The sequence below is a fragment of the Bison bison genome, unplaced genomic scaffold (assembly GCF_000754665.1).
Source record: "Bison bison bison isolate TAMUID 2011002044 unplaced genomic scaffold, Bison_UMD1.0 scf7180017864530, whole genome shotgun sequence".
Taxonomy (NCBI): Eukaryota; Metazoa; Chordata; class Mammalia; order Artiodactyla; family Bovidae; genus Bison; species Bison bison.
Genome location: NW_011495080.1, coordinates 12,092,920 through 12,116,386, shown reverse-complemented (window position 1 = coordinate 12,116,386; position 23,467 = coordinate 12,092,920). Strand labels below are relative to the sequence as shown.

Genomic DNA, 23,467 nt, shown 5'->3' with positions numbered 1-23,467 from the left:
ATCTCCCAATTTATCCCTCCCCAATATGTATATATATATTTATATTATAAATGTGTGTGTCATGTGTTCAGTCGCTTTAGTCATGTCAGACTCTTTACGACCCATAGACTGTAACACACCAATCTCCTCTGTCCATGGGATTCTCCAGGCAAGATACTGGAGTGGGTTGCCATTCCCTCTTTCAGGAGATCCTCCCAGGATCAAACCCACATCTTCTGAATTGCAGACAGATTCTTTACTGCTGAGCCACCCGGGAAGCCCTATAAACATGAATTTGTGTTTAATTTACACATATAAATTGCACTGAAGGGGCTGGGTGATCTCATCTTAACTGAATTTGCCTGTTTTATCTCCAGATACTGCCATTCAATACTACATAAATCATATTCTCTTAAATATCTAGTGCTTTTCCACATATCTTTTTGGAATATTCTGAGCCCCCACTAATAATAAATAGCATTTTTCTCTTCTGCACATATCTGATCCTAACTATCTTTGAAAATCTAGGCTGTAAATGTTTCTTCCCTGTGAGGTTTATCTTAGATTGTACCCCAAAGAAGGGAGAAGGAAAAATAATTCTTCCTTCTTCTAAACTCTCCTATACATCATTTTAATATTTTTTATATTCTGTGTTATTTATAAACTTTCTTAATATTTTTACTGCCCTTAAAACTCTGTCAGATCCTTGGGACGAAGAATGTCTTATCCATATGGGTGTCTCATACAAGTGACTGGTGGAAGCTGCTGTTCATAATCAGTGGTCAATAAATATGTGCTGAATAAATTAATCAGTACTGGTAAAAACAGAAATATTGAACTTCACAAAGAGAAAAATAAGTGGCCTAGGATTCATATTTAATGATTTATTAATCATAATGGCTCTCAAATTAATTCAAATACACAGAGGATAAGAAAGATAAACATATAATAGGCTGTTTTAGTTTGTATAAACATTCACTAGACTAAGTTGAAAATGAGATTTAATATACATTGTTCTAAGTTTCTGAGAAGAGCATACTGAAGCCATTCAAACAAGAATGGGAAATACACAGTTTAGTAGTGAGACTAAATATTCTGATATATCAGAGTGGGTGCCTATCTCAGTCTACTGAAACCAGAAATAGGAAATCAGCCTGAGAAGCATAACCGTGCTACTAAAAATGATAAGGTTTTAATCGCTATCTTTGCATCAATGTTATAAAAGTGAAAAAACATGAAATGACATCTTTGAACTAACTCAGAATACTCAGGAATCACAAAGGGGTCATTTCCCTTTTGTTACAGTGCCTTAGACTGAGTTCTTGTCACTAAACAATTTTTAGTTTAGCCAAAAGAAATATTTCTACCACAAATTAGTCTCTGAGATAATGAAATCAGGACACATCTTTTTAACATAAGTGTTCTTTAAAAGTGAACAATTAAAAAGAAAAAAAAAATCAGGCAACTTACTTGCATATAAACAAACATGGTTTTTACATGCTAATATTTCCTAATGATGAACACAATCAGTGGTGCAATAGGAAGCAAATCAATAGATATCAAAAATGTAAATCACAAAACTAGTATATTAATTTGCTAATTTTAATGGATAATACATTAAAATTTCTCATGACTGAGCAGGAAAAGGGCAGAGAAAATATGAAGCAACTGATAATCCAAAAAGAAAAATTTATCTGACTTTACCAAGCACTAAAGTAATTTTTACTATACGGAACTTGCAAATATTGTTAGGTTATTACACCTTAGAACACTGCTAAAGAGTGAAAGGGTACAGGGAAAAGTCAGGCACCTGATATCACTGATAGTACAGTGACTGACAGAAAATATTTCTCTAACATAAGAAATGTATTTCATGGGTATTACTAGCATCTATTGTATTGTGTAACACCAAGGACATAATTGGAAGTAATACATGCAATATTAGCATGAAAACCAAAATCTTTAAGTGGTCTCAAATCGTTTTATGATCTGATACCCCCACCACAGTCCAACAGTCATATTTTGTGTGACTAACTATGGAATTCTGCCTTCCCATAATTCCTTAGCATTCCAGGGTCCTCATGCAGGGATGATCTACTCTCCTAGTACCGCTGTGCTCATTCTTCCTGAGATTTTTCTTATTCTGTTACTCAATCTTCTCAGTACACATCACATCTGGATAAAATAATTAATTACATAATAGTTGTTTAATTCCACTTTTCTCCACTGAAAATTACTGCATGATGGCAAGGTTCATAACTGTCTTAATCAGTTAAGATTTTTCAGACATCAAGCACAGAAGACAAAAAACATTCAACAAATCTTCAGACAACTCAATGAACACTGAAACATATGAATATACACATGAAACATACACACATATTATACAAAATAAACCTCCATTAAATCTTAACATAAACTATACAACTACCACAAAACTTACTTCATAGAAACCTGGCATTTTAGAATTGCAAAGGACCTTAGAAATCATATAATCAAGTATATCTTCACTTTTCAGATAAGAAAATAAGGGCCAGAGAGGATAAATGAGCAGTCTGTGGTCACATACAGCTAATTATAGTAGAACAAGACAAGAATCCAGATCTCTGATTTCCAGGTACTACTCTACCTGCCCTTTCAAAACTAAATCTTACAGGGGTGGGAAAAAAATATATTAACAAACGTCTATAATTTTGTCAGTTTTGTGGTAAGATCTTTGAAAAAAAATTTTAAGTACTTTGAAAAAGTTGTATTTTATATCTACATATTAATGTTAAAACTTTCTTTAAACGGAAGCTAAAACTGAAAAAAATGCCTCAGATGAATGGAGTTTCAATCAGAGCATTCGTACTCTTGCAAAATGTGCCATTAATCTAGCAAAGATGTTTTAGGACTGCTGTACTTAAACACAGAGCTAAGCTTAAGAAAACAAGTGACGAAGAATGGTATAAGAACTGTAGTATAAAGTTCATCCTTTTATGCAAAAAGTTTTACCTTTGATTTGCAACAATCTTTATCCTAGACACTAAAAACTCTAAAATAAATAGCCTAATTAGAACTCTTAGATGATGAGCATTCATGATTTTAAATGCAGAAAGAATTTAAACTAAATTGTGACCTCAGTCTTCTCACCATTATATTTTAAAAAGGAGAAACTTTGACTTACCATTATCAATATCCTGTTACCAGACAAATACTAATTAGTTGTATGCTACCACTGCTGAATCACTTCAGTCGTGTCCAGCTCTCTGCGACCCCATAGACGGCAGCCCACCAGGATGCCCCGTCCCTGGGATTCTCCAGGCAAGAACACTGGAGTGGGTTGCCATTTCCTTCTCCAACGCATGAAAGTGAAAAGTGAAAGTGAAGTCATGTCTGACCCTCAGCGACCCCATGGACTGCAGCCTTCCAGGCTCCTCCATCCATGGGATTTTCCAGGCAAGAGTACTGGAGGGGAGTGCCATTGCCTTCTCCGAATTAGTTGTGTAGTTCTATCATATTTTAATGAATACCTACTTAAAATATATTTCAATAGCAGAAAACACCTTTCATATCAGTTAGGAAAAATACTAATATCTAATATATCACACATGTTTTATAGAATGCACACATGCTAATTTATTTTATTATAAACTTTTTATATTGCTTTTCAAACAAGAATAAATATAAGAATTTTAAAGATAAAGATAAAAATGTATTTAAAATATAAGCAAATAGATCCCTAATATTCAATACCATGTATTTTTTAAAACACTTCTCTAAGATGTTCAAGATATGTTGTGAAATAAAGCAATTTACAAAACATGGATAGTATGATGTCATTTGATAACGCACATATATGAGTTTACATATACATATATATACACATACATATGTAAGTATACATATATATATAACACTGGAAGGATACCAAAAAAATGGCATAGCAGTGGTATTATCTAATAATGGGAGTAAGTGATGGGAGTGAAACTTTCCCTGTTAAACACCTACTAAGTATTCTCACTTTCATTCCCCTCTCTCCTTCCCTCTCATCATTTCTGAAGAATATCTTTCTTAAAAAAAGACATGATTTGGTGTCTTTATGAAACACTGAATTCTTAGTAATTCAGAATTGTCATCATAAATATTAATTATTTAAACAAAGCTGAAATAAAGTCATGCCTTTAAGGGCAAGAATAATAATAAGGAATAACAGTAACAGGCCTTTACTGGAGCCACTCATAGAAGTGCCTCATTAAAATAGCTATACAGAGATACTGATTTTTACCCTAACTAAACAACCTCAAGCAGATTTGATTGTGTGTGTCATACACTAGCTTTATAAACTTTTATTTCCTAGTCCACTTTCCTGATAAGGCTGTCAGGTAGTACATTTTTTTTTTTAGTATACCTCCCTCCAGAACTTCACAGTATACCAACTGTTAAAACTGTATCACAATCAAACATTTTTAAATTGCATCAAAAGTCACTCTGGTTACTACTGTGAGAGAAACAGCCTAATGAACTATCCTAGGAGATTTATAACATGAACTGCATGGCAACTATTTGCTTTCCTCAAGTTTTAAAGTAAGATTTTAAGATACACCACTGATTGAATAACAGCTGTTCACTGAGGAAATAATAAATGACTACATTCTTTTTTTTGTTCCAATTAAAAATTAAGGAAAAAAATTAACTGATTTACCACTTCTTCACAGAAACTTAGCAAGAAGAGAACATAGGCAAAACATTCTCTGACACAAATAGTAGCGATGTTTTCTCACGTCAGTCTCCAAACTCCAAACACAAAACACATATACAACTAATCAATTCTATGTCAAGTCAACAAGTGCCTTATTAGTTTTCGTCTTTACAGTTTCTGAATTACTGTTAAGCTCTCACTGATTCCTCTACCTTAAATCTCTTCCTGGTAGAAGAAAATAAATTGAAAAATAATATGGGAGATAATCAGGGAAACTGGAACAGACTTGATATTATATATATATAAATTATTGTAGGCATAATGATGAAATTGTGCTTATGCATGTATACAAATACATAGGAAAAGAGAAATAAACACAGATGTGTGTGTGTGTGTGTGTGTGTGTATACATGACTGCGCTGATGATGTCATGATTTATAAAAGCTGATGTTAACATTTCAGTAGTATAATTATATTGTGTATATATTCATTTGTGTATACACATAAACACATACATACATATACATATATACATAATTTAAGGACGCTTTCTCTTTTATATGCTGAAATTTTAAGGGTTTAAATTATATAACTCCTGCTATTTGCCTCAAAATAATCTGTGGCAGTAAAATGAGTAGATGAAATGGATGAAATAAGAGCCTAAATACTGATTACTACTGAAGTTAGATGTTCAGAATATGGACAGTCATTATTCAATTCTTACCATTTATACATATGTTTGAAATTTTTCATAATAAAAATTTTAAAGACTAACAGATAAAATGTTCCACTAAAAACTCTGTGCCTACTGTTTGATGCTTTTCCCCAAATCCTCCAGGCAGATTCATCCTCAGTTTATTGAGGTTGCTACTCCAGTTCTATTATAGTCACCACCATTAAATGATTTCCAATAGACTAGAGAGAGTGGACACCATAAGGTCAAGCACTGTGTCTTATTCATTTTGGTTTCTTTAGAGCCTAGCACAAAGTCAAGCAAAATGTAAGCCCTTAATAAATGTTTACTGAACCTAAATGAATGTAAATGAAAAAAGAGACAGAGTACAGACAATCTCATCTGACTTTGTTGTTTTGCATTGTTTTTCCCTGTATCATTTACTTGTTAGTAACAACCATAAATCAACCATATATCTAATATTTCTGTAGCATCATTTTAGAAGTACTTTCTAATACTAAACAATTTATCTGGAGACATCTATGACTCAGTAATTTTTATAGCTATATGCTTCAATATTAGTTAATTGCCAAAACCGGTTCTGCAAATATCCAGAGGATCACTAATTAACATCAAAGATGTCATATGATTCTTATTAAAAAACAATTTTAAATCATTTTAATACACATGCAGAAAAAAAAATCTGTATTATACACCAGAGTGGTTAATTTCTGTAGATGTGCTGTCCAATACAGTAAAAACTAACCATATGTGGCTATTTAATTAAAATGATACAAAGTTCAGTTCCTCAAGCCATATTTTAAGTGCACATTGGCCAAATAAGATAAGTAGCTACCATATTGAGAACACAGATCTAGAACATTTACAGCATAGCAAACAGATCTATTGGATGGTAGAACTGTTTTTGGTGTGTCTATCTTGTACCCTACGACATTTCTAAATTCATATATATTAGCCCTCTCAGCTTTTTTTTTTTGGATTTTTAAAGATTTTATATATATTGGATCAGGTCATCTGAGAAGACTTGTTCAGTTGCTCAGTCATTTCTGTGACCCCATAGACTGCAGCACGCCAGGCTTCCCTATTCTTCATTTTCTCCCTGAGTTTGCTCAAGCTCATGTTCATTGAGTCAAGGATGCCATACAACCATCTTATCCTCTATCACCCTCTTCTCTTGCCCTCAATCTTTCCCAGCATCAGGGTCTTTTCCAATTAGTTGGCTTTTCACATCAGGTAGCTAAAGTACTGAAGCTTCAGCATCAATCCTTGCAATCAATATTCAGAGTTGATTTCCTATAGGATTGATTGGTGTGATCTCCTTGCTGTTCAAAGGACTCTCAAGAGTCTTCTCCAGCACCACAGTTTTAAAGCATCAATTCTTCAGCGCTCAGCCTTCTTTATGGTCCAACTCTCACATCCATACATGACTAGTGAAAAACCACAGCTTTGATTATATGGACCTTTGTCAGCAAAGTGATGTCTCTGTTTTTTAATATGCTGTCTAGGTTTGTCATAGCTTTTACTCCAAGGAGCAAGCATCTTTTTTAATTTCATCGCTGCAGTCAGTGTCTGCAGTAATTTTCAAGCCCAAGAAAATAAAGTCAGTCACTGTTTCCATTGCTTCCCCATTCTATTTGCCATGAAATGATGGGACCAGATGTCATGGTCTTCATTTTTTGAATATTTACTTTTAATCCAGCTTTTTCACTCTCGTCTTTCACCTCCATCAAAATGTTCTTTAGTTCCTCTTCACTTTCTGCCATTAGAGTGGTGTCATCTGCATATCTGAGGTTACTGATATTTCTCATGGTAATCTTGATTCCAGCTTGTGCTTCATCCAGCCTGGCATTTCACATGATGTAACAGAAGTTAACTAAACAGGGTGACAATATACAGCCTTAACATACTCCTTTCCCAATTTGGAACCAGTTTGTTGTTCCACTTCTGGTTCTAACTATTGATTATTGACCTGCATAAAGATTTCTCAGGAGGCAGGTGAAGTGATCTGGTTTTCTCCTCTCTTTAAGAATTTTCCAGTTTGTTGTGATCCACACAATCAAAGGCTTTAGCACAGTCAATGAAGCAGATGTTTTTCTGGAATATCCTTGCTTTTTCTATGATCCAATGGATGTTGGCAATTTGATCTCTGGTTCCTCAGCCTTTTCTAAATCCAGCTTGAACATCGGAAAGTTCTTCGTTCATGTACTTACTGTTAAAGCGTAGCTTGAAGGATTTTGAGCATTACTTTGACAGCATGTGAAATGAGTGCAATTGTGCAGTAGTTTGAACATTGGTGGCATTGCCCCTTTTTGGGATTGGAATGAAAATTGATCTAGTCTACTGGTTTCTATTGTTTTCCTCTATTTCTTTGCATTGTTCACTTAAGAAGGCTTTCTTATTTCTCCTGGCTAGTCTTTGGAACTCTGCATTCAGATAGGTATATCTTTCCTTTTCTCCTTTTCCTTTCACTTCTCTTCTTTTCTCAGCTATTTGTAAGGTCTGCTCAGACAATCATTTTGCCTTTTTTGCATTTCTTTTTCTCAGGAATGGTTTTGGTCACCACCTCCTGTACAATGTTACAAACTTCTGTCCATATTTCTTCAGGCACTCTATCAGGTCTAATCCCTTGAATCTATTTGTCACTTTCACTGTTTAATCATAAGGGATTTGATTTAGGTCATACCTGAATGGCCTACTTTCTTCAATTTAAGTCTGAATTTTGCAATAAGGAGTTCATGATCTGAGCCACAGTTAGCTCCTGGTCTTGTTTTCGCTGACTATACAGAGCTTCTCCATCTTCAGCTGCAAAGAATGTATTCAATCTGATTTCGGTATTAACCATCTGGTGATGTCCACGTGTAGAGTCGTCTCTCGTGTATTGGAAGAGGGTGTTTGCTATGACCAGTGCATTGTCTTGGCCAAACTCTTGTTAGCCTTTGCCCCGCTTCATTTTGTACTCCAAAGCCAAACTCGCCTGTTATTCCAGGTATGTCTTGACTTCCTACTCTGAGAAGAGAGATAATTTTACTTCTTCTTTTACAAATTAGATGTCTTTTCTTTTCTTCTTATTTGATTACTCTGGCTAGAAGTTCTAGTACAAGGCTGAATAGCAGTGGTGAAAGCAAGCATCCTTTTCATGTTCCTGCCTTATGAGGAAAGCTTTCAGTCTTTCACTGTTGAGTATATTAGCTATAGGTTTTTCATAATTGACTTTTATTATGTTACAATGTTCCCTTCGATTTTTCTGAGTGTTCTGACTACAAAAGTATGTAGAATTTTTCAAATACCTTTCCTGCATCAATTAAGATAATTATTTGTGTTTTTTACCCCTTTGTTCTATTATTAATGTGATGTATTTTGTTGTTGTTCAGTAGCTAAATTTGTCCAATTCTGAGACCCCATGGACTACAGCACTCAGGCTTCTCTGTCCTCCACTATGTCCTGGGGTTTGCCCAAATTCATATCCATCTAGTCAGTGATGCTATTACAATGTAATATAATGTAGTATAATGATTTTCTTATGTTGAACCAAACATAATTTCTGGGATAAATCCTTTTGGTCATGGTGTTTACTCTCCTTTTAATATGCTGCTGGGTTTGGTTTGGTATCATCTTGTTGGGGATTTTAGCAGGCATTTATTTTATAATAATTATAGAAAATATTATAGACATACTCATATAGACTTTAGCTCATATTATTTTTTAGTTAGTAAGGATTATTTTTAAGTAAGAAAAAATGTACCTATCTTTAAGACAGTCTATTGAATACTGAAAATTAAACTTAAGTGAGAGGAAAAATTGTCGCTTTTTCTGTCAATGATAAGTTACACTAATCTCTTTGGAGTGTTCAATTTTAAGGATGTTGCTTTTTAAAAAAGTATAATTTTTCATACATCTGCAAATCTATAATGAATTTCTAAAAAATGGCTTGTAGGATACATATAGCATGATCAATAATTCTATTTCTAAAGAGATAAAGTAATATAAAAATATTTTACCCCTTCATAGAAAACTTTAGCACAGTCCTTGGCTAAGCTTCCAAAAAATAATATATTGATCTTGCTGATCTCTGAATTCGAATTATCTTGTTCTATAGAGAAACACACACAGAAAAACACTTCAGATACAGAACTTTTATAGACACAAAAAAATTGCTGACAACTAAATTCTAAAACCTATAGTTACTTCAAAATAAAATTATGAAGAAGAGTAATTAAAATGCTTATAATTCACTTTTAGTTTACTCTATCACCTTAAGAACTGCCAAAATAATGTACAGAATGCTACTAGGCATTAAAACCAAAATTATAACAGTTTCAACTATAATATGCTTTACAAATTTCTGTAAATACCACATTAACATCACATAATGATCACTTTCAATTTACTTTCCCATGGTTACCATCAAAAGAACTGAAGAAGATACTGAATAAGAACTAAATAAAAATAATTCAATTTTTATACTGTATAATATCACTCTCCAAATACTTTTATTTTTACTGAACTTCTGGTAATATATAATTATTAGAACTTTAAGTTTTAACCTAAACAAGTGAGTTCTCTGTAGCACCCATACATTGAAGAGTAAAAGAGCAGTGTGTGTGTAAAAACTGAGCTTTTTGTGATTTTGACAATAAGAATTATTTGGAAAAGAAGAAACAGATATGCTACGAAGAATCTCATTTGGAAATTCTTGGCTTTGGGGAAGACTCTCCATAATCTTTGTTCTCCAGAGGTCACCTCCTAGAATCACTGAAGCAAGGCCAAATGCTAAGATTCAATTACTGTAACATCTGAGAGAGGTCTCATTAATATCAGCTTTCAAACATTCAATTACTCCAACTGCTCTCATCTCAGACTTTCATGTATCTATGAAGTACATGAAACATCTTTCCAAAACTTGCAGTGTAACTTGTAACTCTTGAATCTGCTACTTTATCACCAGCAATGAAAAAACTATCACACATCTGCCTATAACCTCCTTTCACTTACTTCTGTCATCCAATTCCTCAAAATAAGTAGATACATAAATTGAAACACTAATGTTCTCAAAAATAAAAATACAATGCCTTCTAATCAAGATATAACTTACTTCTTTAGTATAGTAAATGCCCTGTCAGATGTCTATTTCTGGCCATGACAAAGTAATGGGAACTGGATTTGTTCTGCCCTTAAAGAAACAAGAAAACTAACAAAAACAACAACTATATATATAAACAACAGTTTGCAGACGCTGGACAACAGGAAGTGCAGGAAACTATTCTCTTTGGGAAGGAAAGCAAAGCCAGAGCCCTAGTTTATTTCCTGGAGATTCTAGGCAACAGAAAATGGAGGTAAAATCTAAAGAAAGCCCAGCAGCCTCACTGAATTCAGATTTGAGGACAGCAAAGTGGATAGAATTTGTGCGACATGTTGCTAAAAGGAAGACAGCAGCATAGACAAGTGCTCTGGAGAAGAGTGCCTTGGGGTCTTTGGCTGAGTACTGATCTCCAAAAGCACAGGAGGAAAGAATCCCAGAAAGGAATTAGAACCACTTGAAAGAAAGAGGCAGAATAATTCTGAGACTCACACAGTGCTGTGAACTGCTCTGGCTCCAGAGTGGAATCCTCATACACAAAGCACGTGGTAAACTTGTCAGAAGGGCACTTCCTTGGTTATCAGGGCAAATTAGTCCCGACATAAACGCTGCTCTAGACCCATCCTAACAAAGTTAATCAAATTGATTCCAAGAGAATTTACAGTATTCCAAAATGAAGACAAATAATATTTAAAGAATTACAAATAAATCCAATATTTGATAATATAAAATTCTGAATGTCCAGCATTCAGTTAAAAAAAGTACCAACAATGTAGAAAGGAAAAATACATAAGAACTGGGGTAGGGAGGAAACAGGGTGGAGAGCTGGGGGGGATCAATAGAAAATAACTCAGAAATAACAGTGATAAAAGCATTGACATAGAAGATTTTGAAACAGTTATTAAAACTGCATGTTCAAAAAAGTAGAAGACAATAGGTGAGGAGAACTGAGAGACATGAAAAAAACTAAACAGGAACTTAAAGAGTTGAAAAATACAATATTAGAAGCTAACAATACAATGACTGAAGTTAACAGCAGGTTAACAGAAAAGAAACGTTAGTGAAAATAGGAAAACAGAAAAATCAAAATCAATTAAAACAAAAGCTGATTTTAAAAATCAATAAATCTCCAGCCAAAATGATCAGGAAAAAAGTAAGAGAGAGAGACAGAAGTCATGAATTATCAAATCAATGAAATACAACATCATTATAGATCCTACCAACAATAAAAGCATATAAAAAGTATTTCATGAATGACTTTACACTAACATACTGACAACCAAGATGACCTGGATAAATTCCTTTAGAAACACAATCTACCAATGCTTGCTCAAGAAAGAAAGAGATAATTTCAATAGCCCTATGTCAATTAAAGGGACTGAACTTAGAATTAAATCTTTCAAATGAAAAAATCTCCATATACAAGTGGTTTCACCAGTGAATTCTATAAACATTTAAGGAAGAAACAAACAATTCCAGGTAAAGTCTTCCAGAAAATAGGAAAGGAGGGACCATGAACAACTCTTCACTAAGGATAGCATTACCCCAACATCAAAACCAATCAAAATCACTACAGGAAAAGACAGACTCCTACCATATTTTTCATAAATTTAAATGCAAAAATTCTTAACAAATCAAACCTAGGAATATATAAAAGGATAATACATCAGGCACGCCACCACACCCTGCTCTATTTTTCTTCAAACCAAATTTCTGTCAATTATTACCTTGTACAATTATTTGCTGAATTTACTTATTCCCCTACAACGTAAACTCCATGAATGCAAGAACTTTGTTTTGGTCATTGTTATATTGCTAGCTACATTGCTGTACCTAGAACAGTGTCCGTTATGTATATGGTTTCCAATAGTTTTGGAAATATACTTCAAAGTTTATTTCCCATTCCCTGCTGTAGGCCATTCTTCATTCATTCAACTAATTTCAGACTTCAGAATAGATTTACTTCGGTCTCCAAGTATTCTAAACTCTTACCAAGATTATTTAAGGGTTACTAGGGAGAAGAATTAGCTCAAGTAACACCTAGGAAAGAAATAACATGCTGAAAATAGCATTATCTTACAATTTGCTGTTTGGGTCACATTAATGAAACTAGAAAATAAGGAGATGAGTTAGCCATTGTAATATCTGGGTAGGACATTAAAGGAATCTGAAGAAAACAGAAGCAATGGGGGAGTGGGGAGTGGACAGACTTTGAAGAAAAAGATTAAAAGAGGAAAATAATAACTTTTCAATCCATATATTTGATGCTAGAGTAAAAGAATAAATTTTCACTCCATAGATGTTCATACTAAAAATGATTTTTGTGGGTATATGTGTGCTGTTAATGCTGCTAAGTCACTTCAGTCGTGTCTGACTCTGTGCGACCCCACAGACGGCAGCCCACCAGGCTCCCCCGTCCCTGAGATTCTCCAGGCAAGAACACTGGAGTGGGTTGCCATTTCCTTCTCCAATGCATGAAAGTGAAAAGTGAAAATGAAGTCGCTCAGTCATGTCCAACTCTTAGCGACCCCATGGACTGCAGCCTACCAGGCTCCTCCATCCATAGGATTTTCCAGGCAAGAGTACTGGAGTGGGGTGCCATTGCCTTCTCCAGGGTACATGTGTATGTATACATAATGTTACCCATTTCTAGATTATAAGCAAAAAGTTAAGCAGAAATGGTCTTGTCATTTACCTTGAAGTCCAATCTTTAAAACAGCTCTTCTATTTTCACCACAAATTAAAGAAGAGATAAGTGAGAGTTTTCCCTGAAGTGAAAGAAAAGTAGTTACATGTAAATCCAAGAGACTGTAATAACATAATTAAAATTAGAATAAGTTTTTAAGGCTACTTTATTCATCATTACAAAATACTGGAAAGAATCCAAGTACTGCTACACTGGGGAATGTTATAAACAGACTATGGTGGAATTCCAGCAATCAATAAAATGTAATACTATTGATAAATGTAACAACTTGAAGAACTGCAAGGAGTGAAAAGAAGCCACAATCAAAAGGCTACATACTGATACGTGTAACATATAATATTGATACTTTAAAAGAAAGAAGCTACATACAGTTCAGTTCAGTTGCTCAGTCATGTCCGACTGAGGACTCTACTCAGTCGTATGTGACTCTACACACTGTAAGATTCAATTTACATGGCATTCTTGAAAGGCAAAAAATACTATATAACCTGAGAAAACTGGTCAAAAGTGGTCGCCATGGATTGAAATTAAGGTAGCAGCTGACTATAAAATTTGGGGGGAGTGAAAGCCTGTTCTACAGCTTGATTATGGTTGCAGTTACACATTTTTATACATCTGTCAAAACTCACAGACCTATATATACTAAAAACCAGTGAATTTCATAGCAAAATGCATTTAATAAAATTCAAGAAATGTTGAGATACCTGCAGACATGTGCAGGTTAGAAAAGGGAATGTAAGAATTCAAACTGACGTTTCATTTATATCTAAAAGGGTTTATCTTAATAACACCAATAAAAATGCTAGAATTTTAAAAATATTTCACTTAAATTCTTCTATATCAAACATCCAAAATAAGAATGATGAAGTTAGGTACAGCACAGTAATAATATTAATGATCCATCAGAAAGAAAATTAATCAAATCATTTTATTAATAAACACAAGTATGCAAGAAGATGGAAAAACACTGGAAACAGTGGCAGATTTAATTTTCGGGGGCTCCAAAATCACTGTAGATGGTGATTGCAGCCATGAAATTAAAAGATGCTTACTCCTTGGAAGAAAAGTTATGACCAACCTAGATAGCATATTCAAAAGCAGAGACATTATTTTGCCAACAAATGTCTGTAATCAAGGCTATAGTTTTCCCAGTGGTCATGTATGGATGTGAGAGTTGGACTGTGAAGAAAGCTGAACGCCAAAGAACTGATGCTTTTGAACTGTGGTGTTGGAGAAGACTCTTGAGAGTCCCTTGGACAGCAAGGAGATCCAACCAGCCCATTCTAAAGGAATCAGTCCTGGGTGTTCTTTGGAAGGAATGATGCTAAAGCTGAAACTCCAATACTTTGGCCACCTCATGTGAAGAATTGACTCATTGGAAAAGACTCTGATGCTGGGAGGGATTGGGGGTAGGAGGAGAAGGGGACGACAGAGGATGAGATGGCTGGATGGCATCACTGACTCGATGGACATGAGTTTGGGTGAACTCCGGGAGTTGGTGATGGACAGGGAGGCCTGGCTTCATGGGGTTGCAAAGAGTAGGACACAACTGAGCGACTGAACTGAACTGATGCAAGAAGCATCATCCTAATCAACCAAATGTGAAGTGAGTTTGCAAATAATAAAAAACACTTGAAAAACAAAAAAACAAACAAAAAAACCCACAACATTTGATTAGGAATTTAAATACAATGAAGTAGAGAAGACCAGTTGTAATACATAGAACTTTATTTCATATGACAGAAAATATCAGGAAAATGGAAAACAAAAAAAAATGAAAGATAACAAATGTCTACATGAAGAATATTGATTACAGGGTAAAACTGAAAAGTGACATCATTTCTCTTTTACTATATGACACATTTTGTCAGTAAGCCCTTTACCTGCTTCCCATCATTCTTAACTTTGACCCAAAATTAAATACACAACAACTAAAATTTAAAAATTCACTGAATATGCATAAAAAATATTGGCTATAACCCCCCAAAAAGTTCAGCAACTTAAAAGACAAAATCAATAGAAATTCCACAATCTGAAATCCTCAGCAAAAACACAAAACAAAACAGTACTGAAGAAAGACAAACAGTACCTGACAGACCAGAAGGACAATATCAAAGAACCCAACATGCAACCATACATGTAAGTGACATCCAGAAAAAGAAGAGTAATAATACGCAAGAAAAAAAAAATCCAAGAAACATTACTCAATAATTTCCCTAATTTGAGAAAAACTATTGACCTCTGCATCCAAGAAGTTCAGTTGCTCACATCAGGATAAGTTCAAATAAAAACCACTCCAAGGCACTTGACAATCCAACTTCAGAAAACAAACAGTAACTATTCTGAGTTGTGTCAGTTCTTACCTGGATATATTTCTTGTCATAATCACTACCAGGCTGTAGGGATCTGATATCCACTTTGTGTAATTTATTTAGCAGATCAACTTCAGGCACTCCATTGACTTCTTTTATTAATTCAAGTGGCATATCAGATCTGCTTCATAGTGTGATGGAAAGCAAATTCAGTTAGGGAAGTTGATAACTTACTGCTGAAAACACAAAAACCAGTATTTTATCCAAAATGTAGTAAATAATTTGCTTTAAGCGTCTTTGATTTGCTTTTCCTTTTTAGTTAGTCATCACTGTTGGGGGAGAAGAAGGATGGGTGAATTATTCTGTAATTTTATTAGATGATCAATACACACATCCTCCTAAAGCATTCAAACTTAACCATTTTCTATTAGTCTTGTATTTTAAGAACTACGTGTATAATTCAGCTTTAGGATCTGTGAAAAGGGCACTAACAACCGCCTTTACCACTGTGCTTTAAAAGGTACAAACTATTGAGGAAGCGAAAGGAGGCTGAAAAGTTTTGCGCTTGTTTTTAAATCCCTTTGGCAGTTGTAACATTGTGTAAGTAAACTGTGCCCCAAAAGTTTATGACTCCAAAATATATGTTGCCTCCTCCCTCCAGCCCCTATGCAGTCGAAAGAAACCACTGAACTGCTGTTAACTTGCGCATTTTCAGATTCTTTTTTTTCCCCAAACTTATCGCCTGGGACACGCACTAGTATCGATATTTAGTTTTAGTGTGTGCGCACCAAGCTTCTTCAAGCCAGATGACCGACTGAGGGCAGAGACATGGATTAACTGAAGTCAGCTGCTCACAAAACGCTAAAATACTCGACACAAGTAAGCTCACGAGAAAGACAAATATGAAGATTTTCCCTGCAATAACTCCTCCAAATGTTGATCTAAACTAAACCAGGCTCTTCATAATACCGGTTCAGGTCCCGACTCACCTCGTAACCACGTCAAGATCTCCAAACTTACTTGGAAATTGACTGACCCGCTCTCTTAAAAGAAAAACTAGGAAGCGTTCGGGCGGGCGCGCTCGTGACGTCACACGCACGGCAGCAACCCAGTCCCACGCATGCGTACACGACCGCTAGGGCATACGAGCGGCTGGTTCTCGGGCCTTTGGAGGACGAACTGTGAGATGGTGTCTAGGCCTAAAATGCGCTGAAAGTTTCCCGGAATACCTAGAGAGGATCCAGCGCGTGGCAGGGAGGGTGGCGGCTGTACTACTCCCGCGCCCCGAATTCCCGGGGATCCACTTAGGGCGGCTCCCGCCAATTTCGAGCAGTCTCTCCAGCGGGTGGCAGAGGGAGGAGAGGCGGTGCTACGCATTTCCTAAATCCAATAACCAATGAAGAGCCTTTCGCAGACCTAGGCGGGTTTGGTAGATTTGGAAGGTCCTGGGGACAGGGCCCTTATTTTAGTTCCCAGTTGTCTTCCCCTAAAGGCAAGAGCTCTAACGCAGTTTTTACAGTGAAATAAATCTAGCAAGAAGGAATTCTACTTTTCAGATTTGATTAACCACTTCAATGATTTATAGGACTATGATTTTATGCTGTAATTAATGAGGTGTTTAGTTGCTAAGTCTTGTCAGACTCTTTTGCGACCCCATGTGTAGCTGGCCAGGCTCCTCTGTCTGTCGGATTTCCCAGGAAAGAATATTAGAGTGGGTTGCCCGTTTCCTTTGCCGGGGAAATCTTCCCCTCCCGGAGATCAAACCTGCCTCCCCTGCATTGGCATTTGAGTTCTTTACCACTGAGCCACCGTAATTAATGAGATGCTGTTAAATGTGAATATTCTGCTTATTTTTGATTTTGCCCTCCAATCATTTAAGTGAAACCACCCAGTGCAAAACTAGAATGAAATAAATATTCACATAAATATTTCCAATGCTATTTGGACTGAAACATCTGCTGTACATATATATTTGCAGGAAGAAATAGCTAACATATTTGAAGAAAAAAAAAATTTTTTTTTTCAGAAAGCACATGTGTTAGTCCATCTTCCCTTTCTCTCCCATCCCTGTATTCATATTGTGTAGTCATATTGTGATAACAATTTGAGCTCTGCAGCTGGTTATTTGAGGAAAACTATCCAAGGGGTCAATTACACATCTTTTCTCAACCTATTTTCAACTTTTCCTTCTTATTCTCTGTGTTGATCTGAAACAAGTAAGACTACCAGATAATTCTCCAACAAGGATGTGTTTATTTGGGATTAGTAGAACGTGGCAACTCAAGGTTTGCAACCATGGGGAAACATGCAAGAAAAGGACTAGAAAGGGAAGAAGAAAGCTGATATACAGGGGGAAAGAGAGGTGGGAGAGTTTTAATAAGCAAAGAGTTCATGGCTTTTCATTGAGTCTTCTTTTAACCTTATTTTATATTGGAGTATAGTCAATTAATAAACCATGTTGTGATTAGTTTCAGGTGAACAGTGAAGGGACTCAGCCATACGTATATACCTATCTGTTCACCCCCAAACTCCTTTCCTATCCAGGCTTCACATAACGTTGAGCAGTTCCATGTGCTATACAACATGTCCTTGTTGGTTATCTGTTTGAAATATAGCAGTGTGTCCATTTCAGTTCAGTTCAGTCACTCAGTCATGTCCGACTCTTTGCAACCCCATGAATCACAGCACGCCAGGCCTCCCTGTCCATCACCAACTCCCAGAGTTCACTCAAACACACGTCCATTGAGTCAGTGATGCCATCCAGCCATCTCATCCTCTGTCGTCGCCTTCTCCTCCTGCCCCCAATCCCTCCCAACATCAGAGTCTTTTCCAATGAGTCAACTCTTCGCATAAGGTGGCCAAAGTACTGGAGTTTCAGTTTTAGCATCATTCCTTCCAAAGAACACCCAGGACTGATTTTTAGAATGGACTGGTTGGATCTCCTTGCAGTCCAAGGGACTCTCAAGAGTCTTCTCCAACACCACAGATCAAAAGCATCAATTCTTGGGCACTCAGCCTTCTTCACAGTCCAACTCTCACATCCATACATGACCACTGGAAAACCATAGCCTTGACTAGATGGACCTGTGTAGGCAATGTAATGTCTCTGCTTTTCAATATGCTATCTAGGTTCAATATGCTATCTAAAAGTTATAACTTTTCTTCCAAGGAGTAAGCGTCTTTTAATTTCATAGCTGCAATCACGGTCTGCAGTGATTTTGAAGCCCCCCAAAATAAAGTCTGACACTGTTTCCACTGTTTCCCCATCTATTTCCCATGAAGTGATGCTATGATCTTCATTTTCTGAATGTTGAGCTTTAAGCCAACTTTTTCACTCTCCTCTTTCACTTTCATCAGTGTGTACTTCATCCCAAACTCTCTACCTATCCCTTCCCTCCATCATCCTCCCTGCAACCACAAGTTCATTCTTTAAATCTGTGAGTCTCTGTTTTGTAAGTTCATTTGTATCAAATATCTTTGCCAGGAAAGGGAAGTCTGTCTTCTTCCTGTTGAGGTCAGCAGGGTGTGAGATCTCACTTTTCTAGTCTCCCAACTCTATTTTTTTCCCCAATATCTAAATTAACAATCACCCAAGTTATAGTGTTCTGGAAACATAAAGGTAATTACTATCTTTTTTAACTTATCCAAATGTGAACTTATTGGAAAGAAAAAAAAAGTTTAAAGAAGATATTTTCATAGGCTTTCTGTTTAGCATAGCCCAAAGCCTTGGTGGTCATCTTATAGTGTCCTTATAAATATATAGGACTGAGACAGGATTTAATATTGGGTCCTACAGGGAAATACATAGGAGCAATTCATTTCTTTGGGAGTGAAACTATCCACTGATCTTATGACTATTGGTTCTCCAAGTTTACTAAAGCCCCAAATTTTAACACCATGATCATAACAGGGGAATTTTTTTTCAACTGTCACATATAAACTTGGTAACACAGAATCTGTATACATGTTCTTAGTTTTAAAAATATACACCATCTAAACTATATTTTTAGTTAGTCCTTCAAGTTATCCTTTGCCCTAAAATGAGAAAAAAAAATCTTACTTTCAATTAAAAAAAATGGGGAAAAGTACCAAATTGATCTTTTTGAAAGTGGAGTAAAACACTCCTATAGTTATCAATTTCCTATATACAAAAAATGAGAGAGATGATTAGTCCTTATTGACATATAGATATGTCCACCTATCACTCCCACCAAATATTAATACAAACATAATTGTTCATCTCCATAAACCCCAAGACAATTTACTCAACAATAAAGTTATATAAATCAGGTATATGCTGGAAAAGTTTAGAACACAAGGACTGTTTTGAAAGGTCAGTTTGACTATGGAGAATAATATGTCATTGTATCTAATGGTAATTCTAATTGTATCCAATCCAACTCTATTTAATTGAGGTTTCTGCTTATTTTATTTTATTTTTTACATTTGCAATTGACATTTATACACCTTCATCCACAGCCTAAGCTTACTACAGGCAAGGAGAATTGTTTGCTATTGTGACCAATGTGACCAATTGTGACCAATGTCTGGCGCATTGTAGGTGCTGAATATTTGTTGAATGAACAAATGTTAAGGGAAAAAAAATTTTTCTTTCCTTGCCTCTGGCTTCCATCATTCCATTTCACCCCTAATTTACCGTATTACATTTAAATTGTCATTCCAGATAACTGAAGATTTCTTTGTTGCTAAGCCAAAAGGATACTTTTTAGTCTTTCTTACTAAATACTTTTAAAAACAGTATTTTCATCTTGCTACTGTAACTGCACAAGGCCTTATGGGGCCTCTCTGGGACAGGCCCTCCCCCATCATGTCCTCCACTTGCCTCTTGTCTGTAAAAAAAAAAAAAAAAAAACTTTAGCCAAATAATAAATTTAATCAGATAAATGAGAAAATTCAGAAACAAAGGAAAACTGTCAAACAAGACTAAATAATGATAGTTTAGCCATTAAACAAAGTCAAAGACAGTTTTTTTATAAGGGCTATATAAAACATTCTGCACCATATCTTTTGAACTGTTTTGCAGATACTAAAACCCAACTCCCATCAGACGAATTTGCCCACAAACATGCTGCCCACAAGCATGTAGACCCACAGACCATTTGGAACCAGGAGTTGATGATGTTGACTCCTGCTTATCTCATCACCAGCCAAACAAAAGGATATCCATGAACTGAGCATATACCCTGAAACCTTCTCATGAGCATGTAGCTCTTTTTTCTCTTTCCCCTGTATAATCTCCAAGCAAACCATGGGGAGTAAGGACTCAGTTCTTTGGTCCATGAGTCAACCTTCTCCTTGGGGTTGAAACTTCCTCAATAATGCTCTTTCCTTTTACCCAATATTGGGCTCTCAGTATCAGATTCTTGAGCCATGAGTAGCCAAATTTAACTTTGGTAACACTACCACACGTTCTTAGTTTTTCTTTTACCCTCTATCAACAGAAACTTTTAAAGTTTTCTTTTTTCCTTTCCTGTTAAAGTCTATGAATGTCCATATTCTACTATGATGAAGATATCTAAGAGACGTGTACAAAACTTCTTTTTTTGTTGTGATTGTTCCCAATTACTCTAGGACCCAAATGCTCCCTACACGTATTCAAGCTACTTCTAATCTTGTTCTTCATAACCTCCAGTTAGTGGCTGAGTTGGGGATGGGTCTGGCTCCAGATCCTACACTTTTCTTCCTCACATTAGCAATTAGTTTGTCCTACAAATAAAAAAAAACCTGAATATGAAATACAGTATAATTTAAGATAATAAGAGGAGGAAAAAAGAGACTGAATCAACTAGATAGGGCAATGAGCTCATATAATGCCAAAACAATCCATTATTATTTTCCTACTTTTACTGAAGCATTATAAAAAGCTACACTAAGACTAAAAATCAATGTAACAGCTATTTCAAGTTATAATTTTTAAAGGTGCAAAAAAGGAAGTTTTGGTATAAAATCTACAATGTTCAGTTCAGTTCAGTCGCTCAGTCGTGTCTGACTGTTTGTGACCCCATGAATCACAGCACTCCAGGCCTCCCTGTCCATCACCAACTCTCAGAGTTCACTCAGACTCACGTCCATCGAGTCAGTGATGCCATACAGCCATCTCATCCTCTGTTGTCCCCTTCTCCTCCTGCCCCCAATCCCTCCCAGCATCAGAGTCTTTTCCAATGAGTCAACTCTTTGCATGAGGTGGCCAAAGTATTGGGAGTTTCAGCTTTAGCATCATTCCTTCCAAAGAACACCTGGGGCTGATCTCCTTTAGAATGGACTGGTTGGGTCTCCTTGCACTCCAAGGGACTCTCAAGAGTCTTCTCCAACACCACAGATCAAAAGCATCAATTCTTTGGTGCTCAGCCTTCTTCACAGTCCAACTCTCACGTCCATACATGACCACTGGAAAAACCATAGCCTTGATTAGACAGACTTTTGTTGGCAAAGTAATGTCTCTGCTTTTGAGTATGCTATCTAGGTTGGTCATAACTTTCCTTCCAAGGAGTAAGCGTCTTTTAATTTCATGGCTGCAATCACCATCTGCAGTGATTTTGGAGCCCAAAAAATAAAGTCTGACACTGTTTCCACTGTTTCCCCATCTATTTCCCATTAAGTAATGGGACGAGATTCCATCATCTTCATTTTCTGAATGTTGAGCTTTAAGCCAACTTTTTCACTCTCCTCTTTCACTTTCATCAAGAGGCTTTTTAGTTCCTCTTCACTTTCTGCCATAAGGGTGGTGTCATTTGCATATCTGAGGTTATTGATATTTCTCCTGGCAATCTTGATTCCAGCCTGTGCTTCTTCCATCCCAGTGTTTCTCATGATGTACTCTGCATATAAGTTAAATAAGTAGGGTGACAGTATACAGCCTTGATGTACTCCTTTTCCTATTTGGAACCAGTCTGTTGTTCCATGTCCAGTTCTAACTGTTGCTTCCTGAGCTGCATACAGGTTTCTCAAGAGGCAGGTCAGGTGGTCTGGTATTCCCATCTCTTGAAGAATTTTCCACAGTTTATTGTGATCCACACAGTCAAAGGCTTTGGCATAGTCAATAAAGCAGAAGTAGATGTTTTTCTGAAACTCTCTTGCTTTTTCCATGATCCAGTGGATGTTGGCAATGTGGTCTCTGGTTCCTCTGCCTTTTCTAAAACCAGCTTGAACATCAGGAAGTTAATGGTTCATGTATTGCTGAAGCCTGGCTTGGAGAATTTTGAGCATTACTTTAGTAGCGTGTGAGATGAGTGCAATTGTGGGGTAGTTTGAGCACTCTTTGGGATTGCCTTTCTTTGGGATTGGAATGAAAACTGACCTTTTCCAGTCCTGTGGCCAGTGCTAAGATTTCCAACTTTGCTGGCATATTGAGTGCAGCACTTTCACAGCATCATCTTCCAGGATTTGAAAAGGCTCAACTGGAATTCCATCACCTCCACTAGCTTTGTTCATAGTGATGCTTTCTAAGGCCCACTTGACTTCACATTCCAGGATGTCTGGCTCTAGGTCAGTGATCACACCATCGTGATTATCTTGGCCATGAAGATCTTTTTTTATACAGTTCTTCTGTGTATTCTTGCCACCTCTTCTTAATATCTTCTGCTTCTATTAGGTCCATACCATTTCTGTCCTTTATTGAGCCCATCTTTGCATGAAATGTTCCCTTGGTATCTCTAATTTTCTTGAAGAGATCTCTGGTCTTTCCCATTCTGTTGTTTTCCTCTATTTCTTTGCATTGATCGCAGAGGAAGACTTTTGTATCTCTTCTTGCTATTCTTTGGAACTCTGCATTCAGATGCTTATATCTTTCCTTTTCTCCTTTGCTTTTCGCTTCTATTCTTTTCACAGCTATTTGTAAGGCCTCCCCAGACAGCCATTTGGCTTTTTTGCATTTCTTTTCCATGGGGATGGTCTTGATCCCTGTCTCCTGTACAGTGTTACAAACCTCTGTCCATAGTTCATCAGGCACTCTATCTATCAGATCTAGGCCCTTAAATCTATTTCTCACTTCCACTGT

General features: G+C 36.2%; 1 protein-coding gene across 2 annotated transcripts in view; it reads right to left on the bottom strand.

Moving 5' to 3' along the window:
* The window catches only part of POT1 (protection of telomeres 1), a 99,401-nt gene extending 82,607 nt beyond the window's left edge, over positions 1 to 16,794 (bottom strand). The window contains exons 1-4 of one of the 2 annotated variants that reach the window (XM_010831729.1): positions 16,440 to 16,794; positions 15,502 to 15,686; positions 13,127 to 13,199; positions 9,353 to 9,444 (exon numbers count right to left, since the gene is read on the bottom strand). In XM_010831729.1, the coding sequence (XP_010830031.1) occupies positions 9,353 to 9,444; positions 13,127 to 13,199; positions 15,502 to 15,624 (288 nt within the window). In that variant the 5' untranslated portion in view covers positions 15,625 to 15,686; positions 16,440 to 16,794. The remainder of the gene's footprint in view (positions 1 to 9,352; positions 9,445 to 13,126; positions 13,200 to 15,501; positions 15,687 to 16,439) is intronic. The other variant, XM_010831730.1, reaches the window with a different exon arrangement.
* Positions 16,795 to 23,467: the final 6,673 nt, after the last annotated feature.